This window comes from Bos indicus x Bos taurus, chromosome 3 (genome assembly GCF_003369695.1).
Source record: "Bos indicus x Bos taurus breed Angus x Brahman F1 hybrid chromosome 3, Bos_hybrid_MaternalHap_v2.0, whole genome shotgun sequence".
In the NCBI taxonomy this organism is placed as follows: domain Eukaryota; kingdom Metazoa; phylum Chordata; class Mammalia; order Artiodactyla; family Bovidae; genus Bos; species Bos indicus x Bos taurus.
This window is the reverse complement of record NC_040078.1, coordinates 7,113,497-7,131,027: the sequence shown is the minus strand read 5'-3', so window position 1 is coordinate 7,131,027 and position 17,531 is coordinate 7,113,497. Positions and strand designations below refer to the sequence as shown.

At 46.0% G+C, this 17,531-nt stretch overlaps 1 protein-coding gene across 4 annotated transcripts in view; it reads left to right on the top strand.

The window, feature by feature from the left end:
• Positions 1 to 17,531, top strand: part of C3H1orf226 (chromosome 3 C1orf226 homolog) — a 359,296-nt gene that overhangs the window by 316,471 nt on the left and 25,294 nt on the right. For all 4 annotated transcript variants that reach the window (XM_027527387.1, XM_027527372.1, XM_027527380.1 and 1 more), the window contains 2 exons: positions 12,717 to 12,883; positions 14,632 to 14,811. In XM_027527387.1, coding sequence (XP_027383188.1) covers positions 12,717 to 12,883; positions 14,632 to 14,811 — 347 coding nt within the window. The remainder of the gene's footprint in view (positions 1 to 12,716; positions 12,884 to 14,631; positions 14,812 to 17,531) is intronic.

The window sequence follows — 17,531 nt, the reverse complement described above, 5'->3', positions numbered from 1 at the left end:
ATCACCTGAATCTTTCACTGTGCTTTCTTCTCCACCACAGATAGATAAGGGCAAGTCTTTTCCATCTGAAAAACAAAACAAAAATCACACCTTTCTTGTCCCTGCATCTCCCCCTAGCCTATCTCTTTTGTCTCCTTCCTAGTCAAGCTTCAGGCCACACACATTTATCCCCATTGTTGGCATTTTACCCCCCCCCTTGCCATTAGCCCTTCAACCTCCCATGATCTGATATCTGCTGCCTACCAATATTTCCTGAAACAAGCTGTCCAGGTCACTGAAAGTGAAAGTGAAGTCGCTCAGTCATGTCCGACTCTTTGCGACCCCAAGAACTGTAGCCTACCAGGATCCTCTGTCCATGGGATTTGCCAGGCAAGAGTACTGGAAAACCATTTCCAGGGGATCTTCCCGACCCAGGGATCGAACCCGGGTCTCCCACATTGTAGGCAAACGCTTTACCGTCTGAGCCACAAGGGCCAGATTGGCAAATTGAACCAGCCTTTCTCTGCAGTGTGCATCACGGGGAATGAATCACTCCCTTCCCTAGCTCTGGGGCCCCCCACCTCCGCTCTTGCCACTCTTTCCTTCTTTTTCTGCTAGCTGCTTTCCAGGATCCTTTTTTTTCACCTGCCGCTTGGGTGAAATCCCCAGGGCATTTCTCCTGGGATTAGTCCTTGGTGCTTTTTTTTTTACTTTTCACTTCCCGTAGTTTTAACTTATGTTTATCTCTAGGCCACATCTTATCTTGAACTCTCCACTTGTGGATAGTCGGTATCTCCAGTTAGCTGTTACAAACTTTCCCAGTTTCATTCTCTTACCCATAGTCCTTCTTCTGTGGAATCTTCTGTGTAGGATGCCAGTCTCTGCTCAGTCACTTCAATCAGAATTGTGAAACTCATTCCACATGTACTCCTGTCTCCTCCCTGCCTCTCCTCCGCCTTTCCCTCTTTCCCTTCCTGTTCCCTGCCCATAGACGATTAGTTTCCAAGTCCTGTGATTTCTGCCCCCTGAAGATATTCCAGGTTTGTGTCCTTGGCTCTGTGTTATCACCACCTCTTTAGCTTTAGCTCTCATATTTCTCACCTAGAGCACTGCTTTCTATCTTGTCCCTTATAGATCTACCATCTACATCATCCCTCGGGTAAAATTTGAAAGAATGAAAATCTTTTGGTATCACTTGCCTGCTTTTCTTCCTTCAAGATAAAATCCTGTCTCTTCTCAGTCAGGTCCCTTCCTGTCTCTTCCTCAGTCAGGGTCATTTGCAGTGCTTCCACCATGCTGGGGATTTTTCTACATCAGTATCTTTGCCCCTGTCTCGCCCTCTGTCTAGAGTGCCTCCCATGGCCTCCCCTCCTCTCTGCCCACTTCTCACTGTGGTCTCCTGCATTGCAGGTGGATTCTTTATCAACTGAGCTGTCAGGGAAGCCGCGATACGCTGACGGTCACACACAATAATGATATCCCTCCATCTAGCTTGTTCTTTCCCCTCGGTTCTAACAAATCTGTTACTGTACAGGCATTAGGAGATACCACAGGTTCAGTTTCAGACCATGGCAATAAAGTGAATATCGTAATAAAGTGAGTAGCACAAAATTTTTGGTTTTCCAGTGCACATTAAAGTTATCTTTACACTCTACCAGGGCTTTCCTGATAGCTAAGTTGGTAAAAAATCCACCTGCAATGCAGGAAACCCCAGTTCAATTCCTGGGTCAGGAAGATCCATTGGAGAAGGGAAAGGCTACCCACTCCAGTATTCTGGCCTGGAGAATTCCGTGGACCACAGTCCATGGGTCACAAAGAATCAGACACAACTAAGTGACTTTCAGTTTCACTTTACATTATACTGTAGTTTATTAAGTGTAAAATAGTATTATATCTAAAAAAATTGTATATACTTTAATTAAAAAAATAGCTCATGACTAAAATGCTATCACCTGAGCAAACTGTAATCTTTCTGCTGGTAGAGAGTCTTGCCTCAATGCTGATGGTTGCTCACTGACTAGGGTGGTGGTTGCTGAAGATTGGAGAGCTGAGGCAGTTTCTTAAAATAAGGCAGCAATGACGTTTGCCACATTAGTTGTTTCTCCTTTCACAAATAATCTCTCTGTAGCATGCAATGCCATTTTAATAGTGTTTTACCTGTGGTAGAACTTCTTACAAAATTGAACTCAGGCCTCTCAGACCCTGCCACTGCTTTATCAACTAAGACTATGTAATATTCCATAGCCTTTGTTGTCATTTCAGTAGTCTTTACACATCTTTATCAGAAGTAGATTCCTCTCAAGAGACCACTGTGGTCCTCCCTAAGAAGCAGTTCCTCATCTGTTCAGGTTTATCGTGAGAATTCAGTCACATCTTCAGACCCCCTTCTTATGCTAGTTGCCTTGCTATTCCCACCATATCTGCAGTTATTTCCTCCACTGAAGTTCTGAACCCCTCAAGGTCATCCATGTTGCTGGAATCAACTTCTTCCAAACTCCTGTTCATGGAGACATTTTGGCCTCTTCACATGAATCAGAATATTCTTAATGGCATCTGGAATGGTGAATCCTTTCCAGAAGGCCTTCAATTTGTTTTGCCCAGATTCATCAGAAGAATTGCTATTTATGGAAGCTATAACATTATGAAATATATTTCCTAAATAAAGACTCAAAAGTTGAAATTACTCCTTGATCCATGGGCTGCAGAATGAATGTTGCGCTAGCAAGCATGAAAACGACATTAATCTCATTGTACATCTCCATCAGAGCTCTTAGGTGACTGGGTGCATTGTCAATGAGCAGTAATAATTTGAAAGGAATCTTTTTTAAGCAGTAGGTCTCAACAGTGGGCTTAAAATATCAAGTAATCATGTTGTCAACAGATGTGCTGCTATCTAGGCTTTGTTGTTCCCTTTGTAGGGCACAGGCAGGGTAGATGTAGCATAATTCTTAAAGGCCCTAGGATTTTCAGAATGGTAAATAAACATTGGCTTCAACTTGAAGACACTGGCTACATTAGCTCCGTTAATAACAACAGTCAGCCTGTCCTTTGAAGTTTTGAAGTCTGGCATTGACTTATCCTCTCTAACTATGAAAGTCCTGAATGGCAGCATCTTTCCAATGTAAGGCTGTTTCCACTATGTGGAAAACCTGTTATTTAGCATAGACACCTTCATTAGTGATCTTAGCTAGATCTTCTTGGTAATTTGCTGCAGCTTCTACATCAGCACTTGTTTGTACTTTTTTTTTTTTTTATGGTTATGGCTTCTTTCCTTAAACCTCATGAACCTACCTCTGCTAACTTCAAACTTTTCCTATGCAGCTTTCTAACTTCTCTCAGGCATTACAAAATTTAAGAGAGTTAGGGCTTTGCTCTGATTTAGGTGTTCAGAGCTTGGCTCACTGTTGCAGTAAGCCTTGCTTTTGACCTGTTTTGGCTTTCAACATGCCTTCCTCGGTTAGCTTAATCCTATGTAGCTTTAGATTTAAAAGTGAGAGATACGTGACTCTTCCTTTCTTTTGAATACTTAGAGGCCAGTGTAGGTTATTACATGGCCTAGTTTCAATATTGTTGTATCTTATGGAACAGGGAGGCCCAAGAAGAAGAAAGAGATGGGCACAGTGGTGGTAGAGAGGAGTGGGGGGCAGAAATGGCAGCAAGCGAAGCAGTCAGATACACACTGCTATATTTAAAACAGATAACCAGTAAGGACCCATTGCATAGCACAGGGAACTCTGCTCAGTGTTATGTGCAGGCTGGATGGGAGGGGAGTTTGGGGGAGCATGGATATGTGTATGTATATGGCTGAGTCCCTTTGCTGTCCACCTGGAAAATACTTTCAGTCTGAATATTCTATAATTCTATATCACATTTGTAAAAAATAAAACACATTTGTTAAGTTTACTGTCTTATATGGGTACAGTTTACACTGCCCCAAAATAATTACAATAGTAACATTGGAGGTTATACAGAGTGAAGTAGATCAGAAAAACAAATGCTATATCCTAATGCGTATATATGGAATCTAGAAGAATGGTACCGATGAACCTATTTGCAGGGCAGGAATAAAAACACAGACATAGAGAATGGACTTGTGGTCAGAGTAGGTAAAGGAGAGGGCAGGACAAATGGAGAGAGTAGAACTGAAATACACACATATGAAATATCCTTATGTAAAATGGACAGCTAGTGGGAACATTGCTGTATAACACAGGGAGTTCAGCCTGGTGCTCCATGACGACCTAGGGAGGTGAGATGTGGGGAGCAGGGTGGGAGGGAGGCTCAGGAGAAAGGAGGATATATGTATACTTAGGGCTGATTCGCGTTGTTGTACAGCAGAGACCAGCACAACACTGTAAAACAATTATCCTCCAATTAAAAAATTAAAAAAAAATTTTAAAGATCACTGATCACAGATCATAACAGATAATGAATAACAACTAATAACAGGCAATGAAAAAGTTTGAAATATTGTGAGAATTACCAAAACATGACACAGAAGCACAAAGTAAGCAAATGCTGTTAGAAAAATGGTGCAGATTTGCCAGAAGCCTTCAATTTGTACAAATGAAGTATCTGTGAAGTATAATAAAATAGGTATGCATGCTCTCTACCCGTCAGCTGTATTAAATCTGTAAGTATCATCAGTCCTGTGATCATCAGAGGACCCTCTGAGTGGCAGAAATTGTCTCAGAAAGCAGCCCCTAGTTGGTGATTCACTTACATCAGTGTTGGTTTGGAAACTCTCCTAGTACAAAGAGAATGGCTGAGAAGTTTATTTTTTAATGACTTCCCCAGAAGCAGAACTAGAATCTCGGAGATTTTTCAGTCCCTTGTGAGTTTCTGGCCTGCATGTCTCCAGACCCTCTGCAGGGTGCTGCTCAGTTCTCATTACAGTCAGTCCCCTACATACGAATGAATTCTGGTCTGAGTGTGTGTTTGTAAGTCCAACAAAGTTAGTCTAGGTACCGAGCTAACACAATCAGCTATGTAGTACTGCACTGCAATAGATTTGCAATACTTTTCACACAAATAATACATAAAAGACAAACACACAAAAACCCATTTTTAATCATATGGTATGGTACCTTGAAAAGTACAGTAGTACCGGCCACATCACTGCTGGTTTTACACTTACTTCTGTACATCCAGGCTTAAAATAAAGATACTGTACAGTACTGTCCAGTAAAGTACACAGAAGCAGAACCACTTATGGAAGATGTGCTCGTGTGACAGTGTATACCAGACACGTGAACTAACGTACATGATTGGCCATGTGAATGCACATCTGCATCTTTGAAAGTTTGCAACTTGAAGGTCTGTATGTAGGGAACTTACTGTATTAGGATTTCCAGGGCTGAGGGGCAGCCTCCCTGTAGAGCCCACTTCCCTGTTTTGTACTCTGTGATAACACTGTTACTTTTGTAAGTATTTACTAAACACCTTCTCTGTGCCAGATCCATGGGAGATGTGAATGAAACACACCCTTGGCCTCAAGATCAGGACACAGTTGACTTTGCTTTTGCTAATTAAGAGCACTTGACAGATGGCTTCCCCGTGCTGTGGAAGCCAGTCTTCCCTAATGACTGATGGAAAGCTCTCCTCAAGTGCAGGCCCATTTCACCCTATCTGTTCCTCTAGGGGCAAGGAGGACCAGATGCTCAGTTCCCAGCACTATCTGCCTACTGAGAAATAGACACGGATTATCCACCAGTCCTCCCTGTCACAGGGTAAACCTCCTAATTATCAAGAAGGTCACTTCTGGGTGCAGGAGGTGGTAAAAAGCAGCCTGCTCTCTATGCTCCTGCTGGCTGGTTGACAAAGAGGCAGAAGAACTGCCCTGCTGGGCTGTGGTCCAGGGTCCTCCTTTCTGTTACATGCCATCGCAACACTCAACGGTCATCTCCCAGCTCCTAGAGCAGCCAGAAGGAAAACCAAGCGCGCTGTCTGCTTCTGAAATACTAGGCTATGGGAAGAGAATTTTAAAAAGAGCAGATAGGCTACCCACTCCAGTATTTGGGGGCTTCCCTTGTGGCTCAGCTGGTAAAGAATCCTCCTGCAATGTGGGAGACCTGGGTTTGACCCCTGGGTTGGGAAGATCCCCTGGAGAAGGGAAAGGCTACCCACTCCACTATTGTGGCCTGGAGAATTCCATGGACTGTATAGTCCATGGGATCAAAAAGAGTCAAGACACGACTAAGCGACTTTCACTTTCATATGTATATGCATCAGTGACTCACTTTGCTGTACAGCTGAAACTAAGACAACGTTTTAAATCAACTATATTCCAGTAAGGGCCTCCCTTGTGGCTCAGTGGTAAAGAATCTGCCTGCGATGCAGGAGACATAAGAGATGCAATTTCGATCCCTGGGTCGAGAAGATCCCCTGGAGTGGGAGATGGCAACTTACTCCAGTATTCCAGCCAGGAAAATCCCATGGACAGAGGAGCATAGGGTCACAGAGTCAGAGATGACTGAGCACACACACAAACACACATACTCCAATGAAAATTTTAAAGAATAAAATGATTTTTGAATGTTAAATAAATACATGTATATGCACACACCAGGCTTGCTTCCCCAGATGACTCATGTGGGTTTGCATGGAAAGGCCTGTTAGAACTATTTGTACTACAAGGCAGGCCCGCAAATGACCAAAGCCTGGCTCCCTGAGTTGGCTTGAGGTTTAGGGAATCAACACTTCATACTTCCTACTTATGTTACTCTGTGCAGTTTTACAATTGGTGCTTAGTCTCTGAAAGTTTCAAAGCTTTATTTGAAGACAGTTAGTGATGAACCTAATCCTGAATGTAGAGGAAAAGGTATTTCCTGGGAAATGCCTGAGAATCGCCAGTTGTTTCTATAGAGTCCAAGAAAGAGAGAAGAGCAGAGAATGAAGAAAAATAAGAAACAGTAGGACTTTGATACATTTGCTGAGCATGTGATCAAAGACATGGTCAGTGGGAAGAAGCAAGTGGGAAATAGACAAAGCATGACAAACCAGCTGCCTATCTCTTCTGTGCCACTGCCGCTGTCTCCAGGCCTGTCCCTAGCTTGTGTTCTTGAAGGAGGATAGTCAGAGACAGGGTCTGAGGATTAGAGACAGATTTTGTGTGTGCTGGGGCCTCAAATCTCCTTATTTCCACACCCCTCCCCCCAGGCCTGCAACCCTCCCACCCATTCTAACTCAGCCTCTGTGTAGAGTTGAAGGAACTGGGGCCCAGGGAATGAGGTGATTTACCCCTTTCCTGACAGCCCGATAGGAGTGTGGTGGAGGAAACCCCTACCTCTCTGGATGCCCCATTCAAGGTTATTCAAATGGTAAAGAATCTACCTGCAATGCAGGAAACCTGGGTTCAATCCCTGGGTCTGGAAGGTGCCCTGGAGAAGGAAATGGCTAACCACTCCAGTGTTCTTTCCTGGAGAATTCCATGGACAGAGAAGCCTGGTGGGCTTCAGCCCCTGGGGTCGCACAGAGTTGGACACAATTGAAGCAACTTAGTATGCATGCATGCTTCGATACAAAATAAAATTTTCTAGAAATACACCAAGAATAACAAGATGGCAGAGTAGAAGGACGTGCACTCATCTTCTCCTGCAAGAACTCAAAATTACAACTTGTTGCTGAACAACCATCGACAGGAGAATGTTGGATCCCACCAAAAAAAGATATCCCATGTCCAAGGGAAAAGGAGAAGCCCCAGCAAGACAGTAGGAGGGGTGAAATCACTTTTACAGTCAAACCCCATGCCTGTCAGGGACGCTCAGAGGGCTCAAGCAAAGCTTGTGTGCACCAAGACCCAGAGACCCCACAGAGACTGAGCCAGAACTGTGTTCGAGTGTCTCCTGTGGAGGTACGGGTCAGCAGTGACCTACCGCAGGGGCAGGGGCTCTGGGTGCAGCAGACCTAGGTATGGCATAAGCCCTCTTGAAGGAGGTCGCCATTAACCCCACCATAGAGCCACCAGAACTTACACTGGACTGGGGAAACAGACTCTTGGAGGGCACAAACAAAACCTTGTACACACCAGGACCCAGGAGAAAAGAGCAGTGACCCCCACAAGAGACTGACCCACACATGCCCCTGAGTGTCCAGGAGGCTCTGGTGGAGGCGTGGGTCTGCAGTGTCCTGCTGCAGGGTCGGGGGCACTGAGTGCAGCAGTGCGTGCATGGGACCTTTTGAAAGAGGTCACCATCATCTTCATCACCTCCACCATAGTTTGGCCTCAGGTCAAACAACAGGAAGGGAACACAGCCCCACCCATCAACAGAAAATTGGATTAAAGATTTACTGAGCATGGCCCCACCCATCAGAACAAGACCCAGTTTCCCCCTCAGTCAGTCTTTCCCATTAGGAAGCTTCCATAAGCCTTTTATCCTTCACCATCAGAGGGCAGACAGAAAACTAACCAAACTAATCACCTGGAAAACAGCCTGTCTAACTCAATGAAACTATGAGCCATGCCGTGTAGGGCCACCCAAGACAGATGGGTCATGGTGGAGAGTTCTGACAAAACGTGGTCCACTGCAGAAGGGAATGGCAAACCACTTCAGTATTCTTGCCTAGAGAACCCCATGAACAGTATGAAAAGGAAAAAAGATAGGACACTGAAAGATAAACTCCCCAGGTTGATAGGTGCCCAATATGCTACTGGAGATCAGTGGAGAAATAACTCCAGAAAGAATGAAGAGATGGAGCCAAAGCAAAAACACCACCCAACTGTAGATGTGACTGGTGATGGAAGTAAAGTCCGATGCTATAAAGAGCAATATTGATAAGACCTAAATCTAGAATGTTAGGTCCATGAATCAAGGTAAATTGGAAGTGGTCGAACAGGAGATGGCAAGAGTGAACATCAACATTTTAGGAATCAGCGAACTAAAATGGACTGGAATGGGTGAATTTAACTCAGATGACCATTATTATATCTACTATTGTGGGCAGGAATCCCTTAGAAGAAATGTAGTAGCCATCATAGTCAACAAAAGAGTCCAAAATGCAGTACTTTGATGCAGTCTCAAAAACAACAGAATGATCTCTGTTCATTTCCAAGGCAAACCATTCAATATCACAGTAATCCAAGTCTATGCCCCAATGAGTAATGCTGAAGAAGCTGGTTCTATGAAGACCTGCAAGACCTTCTAGAACTAACACCCAAAAAAGATGTCCTTTTCATTATAGGGGACTGGAATGGAAAAGTAGGAAGTTAAGAAATACCAGGACTAACAGGCAAATTTGGCCTTGGAATACGGAATGAAGCAGGGCAAAGACTAAAAGAGTTTTGCCAAGAAAATGCACTGGTCATAGCAAACATCCTCTTCCAACAACACAAGAGAAGACTCTACACATGGACATCACCAGATGGTCAACACTGAAATCAGATTGGTTATATTCTTTGCAGCCAAAGATGGAGAAGCTCTATACAGTCACCAAAAACAAGACTGGGAGCTGACTGTGGCTCAGATCATGAACTCCTTACTGACAAATTCAGATTTAAATTGAAGTAAGTAGGGAAAACCACCAGACCATTCAGATTTGCTGCTGCTGCTGCTAAGTCGCTTCAGTCGTGTCTGACTCTGTGCGACCCCATAGACGGCGGCCCACCAGGCTACCCCATCCCTGGGATTCTCCAGGCAAGAACACTGGAGTGGGTTGCCATTTCCTTCTCCAATGCATGAAAGGGAAAAGTGAAAGTGAAGTCGCTCAGTCCTGTCCGACTCTTTGCGACCCCATGGTCGGCAGCCTACCAGGCTCCTCTGTCCATGGGATTTTCCAGGCAAGAGTACTGGAGTCCGGTGCCATTGCCTTCTCCAAATTTAGATTTGACCTAAATCAAATTCCTTACAATTATACAGTAGAAGTGAGAAATAGATTCAAGGGATTAGATCTGATAGACAGAGTGCCTGAAGAACCATGGACAGAGGTTTGTGACAGTGTACCAGAGGCAGTGATCAAACCATCACCAAGAAAAAGAAATGCAAAAAGGCAAAATGGTTGCTGAGGAGGCCTTACAAATAGCTGAGGAAAGAAGAGAAACTAAAGGTAAAGGAGAAAAGGAAAGATATACCCATCTGAATGCAGAGTTCCAAAGAATAGCAAGGAGAGATAAGAAAGCCTTCCTCAGGGATTAGTGCAAAGAAATAGAGGAAAACAATAAAATGGGAAGGACTAGAGATCTCTTCAAGGAAATTAGAGATACCAAGGGAACATTTCATGCAAAGATGGGCACCATAAAAGATAGAAATGGTATGGACCTAACAGAAGCAGAAGATGCTAAGAAAAGGTGGCAAGAATACACAGAAGAACTATACAAAAAAAGATATTAATGACCCAGATAACCACAATGGTGTGATCACTTACCTGGAGCCAGGCATCCTGGAATGTGAAGTCAAGTGGGCCTTAGGAAACATCACTATGAACAAAGCTAGTGGAGGTAATGGAATCCCAATTGAGCTATTTCAAATCCTAAAAGAAGACGCTGTGAAAGTGCTGCACTCCATATGCCAGCAAATTTGGAAAACTCAGCAGTGGCCACAGGACTGGAAAAGGTCAATTTTCATTCCAATCCCAAAGAAAGGCAATGCCAAAGAATGTTCAAACTACCACACAGTTGCACTCATCTCACACGCTAGCAAAGTAATGCTCAAAATTCTCCAAGTGAGACTTCAACACTACATGAACCAAGAACTTCCAGATGTTCAAGCTGGATTTAGAAAAGGCAGAGGAACTAGAGATCAAATTGCCAACATCCATTGGATCATGGAAAAAGCAAGAGAGTTCCAGAAAAACATCTGCTTTTTTGACTGTGCTAAAGCCTTTGACTGTGTGGATCACAACAAACTGTGGAAAATTCTTCAAGAGATGGGAAAACCAGACCACCTGACCTGCCTCCTGAGAAACCTATATGCAGGTCAGGAAGCAACAGTTAGAACTGGACATGGAACAACAGACTGGTTCCAAATCAGGAAAGGAGTATGTCAAGGCTGCATATTGTCACCCTGCTTATTTAACTTATATGCAGAGTACATCATGCGAAATCCCAGGCTGGATGAAGCACAAGCTGAATCAAGATTGCTGGGAGAAATATCATTAACCTCAGTTATGCAGATGACACCACCCTTGTAGCAAAAAGTGAAGAACTATAGAGCCTCTTGATGAAAGTGAAAGAAGAGAGTGAAAAAGTTGGCTTAAAACTCAACATTCAGAAAACTAAGATCATGGCATCCAGTCCAATCACTTCATGGCAAATAGATGGGGAAATAGTGGAAACAGTGACAGACTTCATTTTGGGGGGCTCCAAAATCACTGCAGATGGTGACTGCAGCTATGAAATTAAAAGATGCATCCTCCTTGAAAGAAAAGCTATGATCAACCTAGACAGCATATTTAAAAGCAGAGACATTACTCTGCCAACAAACGTCCATCTAGTCAAAGCTATTTTTCCAGTAGTCATGTATGGATGTGAGAGTTGGACTATAAAGAAAGCTGAGTGCTGAAGAATTGATGCTTTTAAACTGTGGTGTTGGAGAAGACTCTTGAAAGTCCCTTGGACTGCAAGAAGATCCGAACAGTCTATCCTAAAGTAGATCAGTCCTGAATATTCATTGAAAGGACTGATGCTGAAGCTGAAACTCCAATACTTTGGCCACCTGATGCAAAGAACTGACTCGCTGGAAAAGACCCTAATGCTGGGAAAGATCGAAGGCAGGAGAAGCAGACAACAGAGGATGAGATTGTTGGATGGCATCACCGCCTCAGATATAAGTTTGAGTAACCTCCAGGAGTTGGTAATGGACAGGGAAGCCTGGTGTGCTGCAGTCCATGGGTTTGCAAAGAGTTTGACACGACTGAGTGACTGAACTGAAAAATACACCTATCTATTTATGTAATTTTTTTCGTGCTAAAACCTTTGGGGGCTTCCCTGGTGGCTCAGTGGTAAAGAATCTGCCTGCTAATGCAAGAGACACCAGTTCAATCCCTGGATCAGGAAGATCTCCTGGAGTAGAAAGTGGCAACCCACTCCAGTGTTCTTGTCTGGGAAATCCCATGGACAGAGGAATCTGGTGGGGTACAGTCCACGGGGTTGCAAAGAATCAGACACGACTGAAAGAATACTTTTTTCCCTACTGTTTCCACTTCTGAGTTTGAATGAGGTCGAGGTGGCTGTCATCCCTTTCTTGCAGGTTCCCCACACCCTATCAGTGAAAACATCACGCCAGCCTGACAAAGCAGTCATGCCCAGCCTTGAGGAAATGTCTTTGTTTCGGAACTTTGAGAAGATATTAAAATCAGAACGTCTTATTGGATTGGACATTTAATGGCTGCTGCTGCTGGTGCTAAGCCGCTTCAGTCATGTCCAACTCTGTGCGACCCCATAGACGGCAGCCCCCCAGGCTCCCCCATCCCTGGGATTCTCCAGGCAAGAACAGTCGAATGGGTTGCCATTTCCTTCTCCAATGCGTGAAAGTGAAAAGTGAAAGTGCAGTTGCTCAGCGACCCCATGGACTGCAGCCTACCAGGCTCCTCCGTCCATGGGAGTTTCCAGGCACGAGTACTGGAGTGGTTTGCCATTTCCTTCTCCAGGACATTTAATAGACTTGAGTTGAAAAGATATATGAAAATGTTACTGAACCAATGGTGTCCCGAAGCGTGACATGATTGGAAACTGAAGTGTTGGGCAGGAGGATGTTGTTCTTGGTGTGACTCTTCCCTTCCTACCCTCTCTGTTGTCCCTGTAGGTCGCCAGCTCACCGGAGCCGAGAGGACCTCCACGGCCACTGCAGAGGAGACGGACATCGATGCAGTGGAGGTCCCACTCCCAGGGAACGATGCCCTGGAATTCAGCCGAGGTGTGACCGACCTCGATGCTGTAGGAAAGGAAGGAGGCTCCCACACAGACCCCAAGGTAGGCAGGAGGCAGCCCACCCAGGTGATCTGCCCATCTGCATGCATGTCACCTCCCAGAGTGGCCTGTGTCATGGCCTCAGCCCCCGTCCATCACCTCTTAGCCTCTGCCAGCACAGTGGTGGCTCCAGAGCATGTGTTACTTCCTTTCAAACTGAATCTGGAGATTCAGACCCTGTGAATTGATGCTAAATGTGGCTGTATGTCAGGATTTCACAGAGCTCATTTCTGACATGCATTACCCTCCAGGGTCCATCAGTACTCAATTCCCTTCTCACTGGAAGCCCCAGCTTTGATAGCACCTCATCGGGGCACAATACCTGTGCACTTGGCTAATCCTTGCACAACACAGTGCGATCCCCTGGGGCTTAGCTGAAGGAGCAGGGTGAGTTTGGGCTGTCTCTGCCTGTGGCTAGGATCGTGTGCCTTTGATGCTCCTGGGGAGGCTGGAAATTGGCCCACTGGAGGCTGGAAACTGCAAGACCACCTTAGGCATCCTCCATTTCAACCTCCTGTTTTTATGGGTGAGATGACAGATGCCCTCAAGGGGTTTCTGGTATGATCCAGGTAAAACTGAGAACTTCCAACCTGAAGACAAAACCAACACCTCTGGCCCCTGCCCCCACACACTGCCCCTACCCACCCCCCGACACACGGCCCCCTGAAACACACACACAGCCCCTGAAACACACACACGGCCCCTGAAACACACACACAGCCCCCGCCACACACACACAGCTCCCCCCCCACACACACACAGCCCCTGGCACACACTCACAGAAGGAAAATTCTGACAGATTGCCCTGGCCTCAGACTCCCTGCCAGTCCCCTGTATCTTGAGTGCCTTTCTTTCCTCACCATGTAACAGCTTTTCCCAAGAGGAGGTCATTAGGCTAGTTCATCGGAAGGGGAGACCTGTCTAGTTTGAGGGGCGGTATTGTTCCGTATTGTCTGCCTGATATTTTCTGTGGCACCCAGCTTGCACTCTGCATGGCAGAAGCCCTCTGTCCCCGGTGCTTCCCCTCGCACACCTAAAGAAGGGCCTGCGGCAGAGCTTCTGCAGCGGAATTCTCTGGCTCACAGAAGCTGCCTGGTGACAGTGTCCAGCTATTAGGAGGGAGACGGGAGGGAAGGGAATGGAAGCTGCTTTCCCCTTTCGGAGAGAGGATCTCCCCAGCCCACGTTCGGTGTGTGTCCAAACTTTCTTCTCCGGAGCTCCCATTGTGAGGAGGTGGTGCCGGGTTGGAGCACCTCCCTCATGGCCTCTTCCTCCAGTGGTCAGCTCGGGAGACCCTGCAGACCCGGGAGGAGAGAGCCCTGAGGACACAGCAGAGTGAAGGTAGAAGCTGCCTCATAGCAAGGTGTAGGTAGCTGCCTTTCATAGAAATAGATCCAAGACCAGAACCTCAGGTAACTCAACAGTGTGGTAGAGTTGGAAGCCATGGGCAAGAAATGGAACAGGATCAGCTGCCTGGGCTCCCATCATATCGCACCAGGAACTCAGCTATACAAATAGGGTTTTCTGACTCTATGGTCCCAGCCCGGGCCATCAGATCATCTCCTCTGGGGGTGGTTGGGGGCGGGGGTGTCCACATTTCCATTGAAGATGCAGCATTTCCAGCTCTTGGTTATAAGTGGGCCATTTCACCCCAGCCTCGTACTAGACATACTGTGTATATTGAAGACAGAGTAAGTTGTGTAAAGGAGGCACGTGCCCAGGCTCACACCCTGTCTTCTCCTCTCTTCCAGGTCCCGCCCCACCCCCAGGAGCCCATGCTGACAGCTTCGCCCAGGATGCTGCTTCCCTCTTCTTCCTCGAAGCCCCCGGACCTGGGTGCGGGCACGCCGCTGTCCACCCACCACCAGATGCAGCTCCTCCAGCAGCTCCTCCAGCAGCAGCAGCAGCAGACGCAAGTGGCGGTGGCCCAGGTTCTCCTCAGCCTCCTCCCTTCTTCGCAGGCTCCACTCTCATGGGCTTGACGCACCTTCCCTAGCGAGGGGCACCGGGCAGGTTTTAAAACCTAGGGAGCTATAAGGGATGGCTCATGCTGTTGGATCATTGCTTGTTGGGGAAGGGGGGAGGTGGGGAGAGGAGAAAGGGGGGATGCAGATGAAATGGGAAAAAACATTTTGGTTTCCCATGTATCCCCCACTCTGAGTTGGGCTTGGCTGGCTTGGCTGGATGTTGTTGGGTCATGACTTGAACTTACTAAGGAACATAATTTCACCCTTCCTTTCCTGCCTTCTTTTCCTGGTGTGTGGGTGGGAAGGGATGCTTCTGGAGTCAGAACAGATGTGAGGATAGGTGTGACTTTGTGATACCACGCTTAAAGGAATTAAAATATGAATTTGTGCCAAATGCCCCTGCAGAGTCTACCATCCTGGAAACCTTGTCCATAGAGGTTTCCATGCCTCCTTTAGTCATCTACTCATTCCAGGCAGGATTTCTCTATTTATGTAAAGATTTCTCCAGGCAGGACTTGATACCATACTGGCCTTGATTATAACGGGATTTAACTTCCAGGAACTTGCTGTTGTTCAGTTGCTAAGTCCTGTCCAGCTCTTTGCAGTCCCGTGGACTATAGCACGCTGGGCTCTTCTGTCTTCCACTGTCTCCCTGAATTTGCTCACATTCATGTCCATTGAGTCAGTGGGTGATGCTTTCTCACCAGCTCATCCTCTGCTACCCTCTTCTCCTTCTCTTGTACATTTCCTTTCAGGAACTTAGGTATTTGAGCCATAATGGGAAGAACTAGCTTAGCTTTCAGGAATCAAGCACTGTTTGAGCCTTAAGGATTCACTGGGCTGCTGTTGCTTTATAAAGGAGGGGTGAGCTGACGTCCCTGCTGCTTTTAGCAGGGATCCCTTCCGCTTGCTTTCTGTGGAAGGCATGGTCGTCCACATCCTCCTTGGAATTTGTGAGTCTGAGCTTCATCTTCTCTCTGGGCAATCAGGGGATGGTGGACGCATCATTGGTACCATTCGAAGGCTGACTCCTAAGGTAAGAGTCAGATGGGGTCAGGACCTAATGGGTAGATGAAAATAGTGAGGAGCGGGGACTTCAGGGTTTGGAGAGTTGGTGAAAGATCTGGAAAGGCAGCTCTTGGCATTGGCATTCTACATCTGCTCAATCAGGCTGGCCTCTGAGGTCTTCTGCATTCTGGAATGAGAATAATAAGCCTTCTCTAGAGAGCTGTTATTGATCCTTGTCATTTCTTCTCCTACTCTTCTCATGACCCCCAGGTGGAGTGAATCACACAGGCAGAGCTGTCCTTCCCAACACAAACCCCTTGAGGAAGCATCCGGCAGCCTAACCAAAGTGATGCAATGACTTGAGTCTTGAAAAGACCTTCTTATAGCAGTCTCACATTGACCTGGGCCTGAGGCCCAGCCTTGTGGGTGCCTTTTGCAACCGGGTTTCAAGAGAATAAAATCAGTGGGGCACTGCTCCCAAGTGATTTGAACCTTTTTAAAAATACTGACCATGATCCAAAAGGATATGTGCTGATACTGGGAGGATCTGCAGGTATTCCCAGAACAGCAACAAAGAGGAGGGATGTCATTTATGGCTTCTGATATTTGAGGGAAAAATCACTGCCTTTTGTCAAATAATTGTATTCATCTCCTGTAATTAATGATGTGGCGGGTGTTGTGGCTGACAGGAGCACAAAGCCGGAATGCTCCAGCACAGGGCCATTCGGCAGCCCACATCTATCCTCCAACCCACGATATTTTCCTCTTTCAGCCTATCAATTACCAAGTAATTAGTATTTATCTAAGAATGAGGTTGATGCATATTCATGATGAATATTATCAGAGAGGCATTTGAATTTGAAGTCACTGCTAAATACTGAAGCAAAACTATTTGCAAACGTATAATCTGCACGACAAGAAGAGTGTTGCGGTAGTCGAAGGATGCACAGTCCGCAAAGCCTCAGGACCTGTAATGTATCACAGGTCTCTCTCCCAGTCAGGATGAAACCCTCAGAGTGGTTCTCTGGCCCAGAATCAAGCATCTGTCTCAAGGAGACATCGCTCTTCTGGCCCTGTTTTAACTGCCTGTGTTGCAGAAGACAATGAAGCTAGGAGAGGGGAAGAGCAGTGCTTGCAGTTCACCTGATGAGCCTCTCCCAGCTCAGCCACTCCCACACTTGGAATCTGTGGATTATAGTTGGCAGTGCCCTGGTTGAATCTGTTCAGTCTGTGGCATGACTGAAAGGCCACCGGAGCACATCAGTATCTCCCATGGGTAAAATGACTTTGGGTACGGCCATAGACTTCTGAAATGTTGGGGTCAGACAGTACCTTAAGGTCCTCACAGAGCGTTGTCTTGCCCTCTCTGCCGTCCTTATAGGCAGGCTCTGCGGTTTGCTTCTTCATTTGCTGCCTGGGAATACAGCTGACACGTCGCACCTCGCAGCTGGCTTTCAGCTCCTCTTGTCCTCCAAACCGATTCAGTCCTAAACCAGCCTTTAGTTACAGGTTTCTCTGCAGATCCCTCTCTTACTCTCTTTGTAGCATTTGATCCAAGGGCTTTTTTATTAGTATCCAAATATTTGGGTGTAAACAATGATGTAAGATATATATATATAGGTGGATTAATAAATAGGTCTTCTTAACATCTTATATATAGGTGAATTAATAAATAG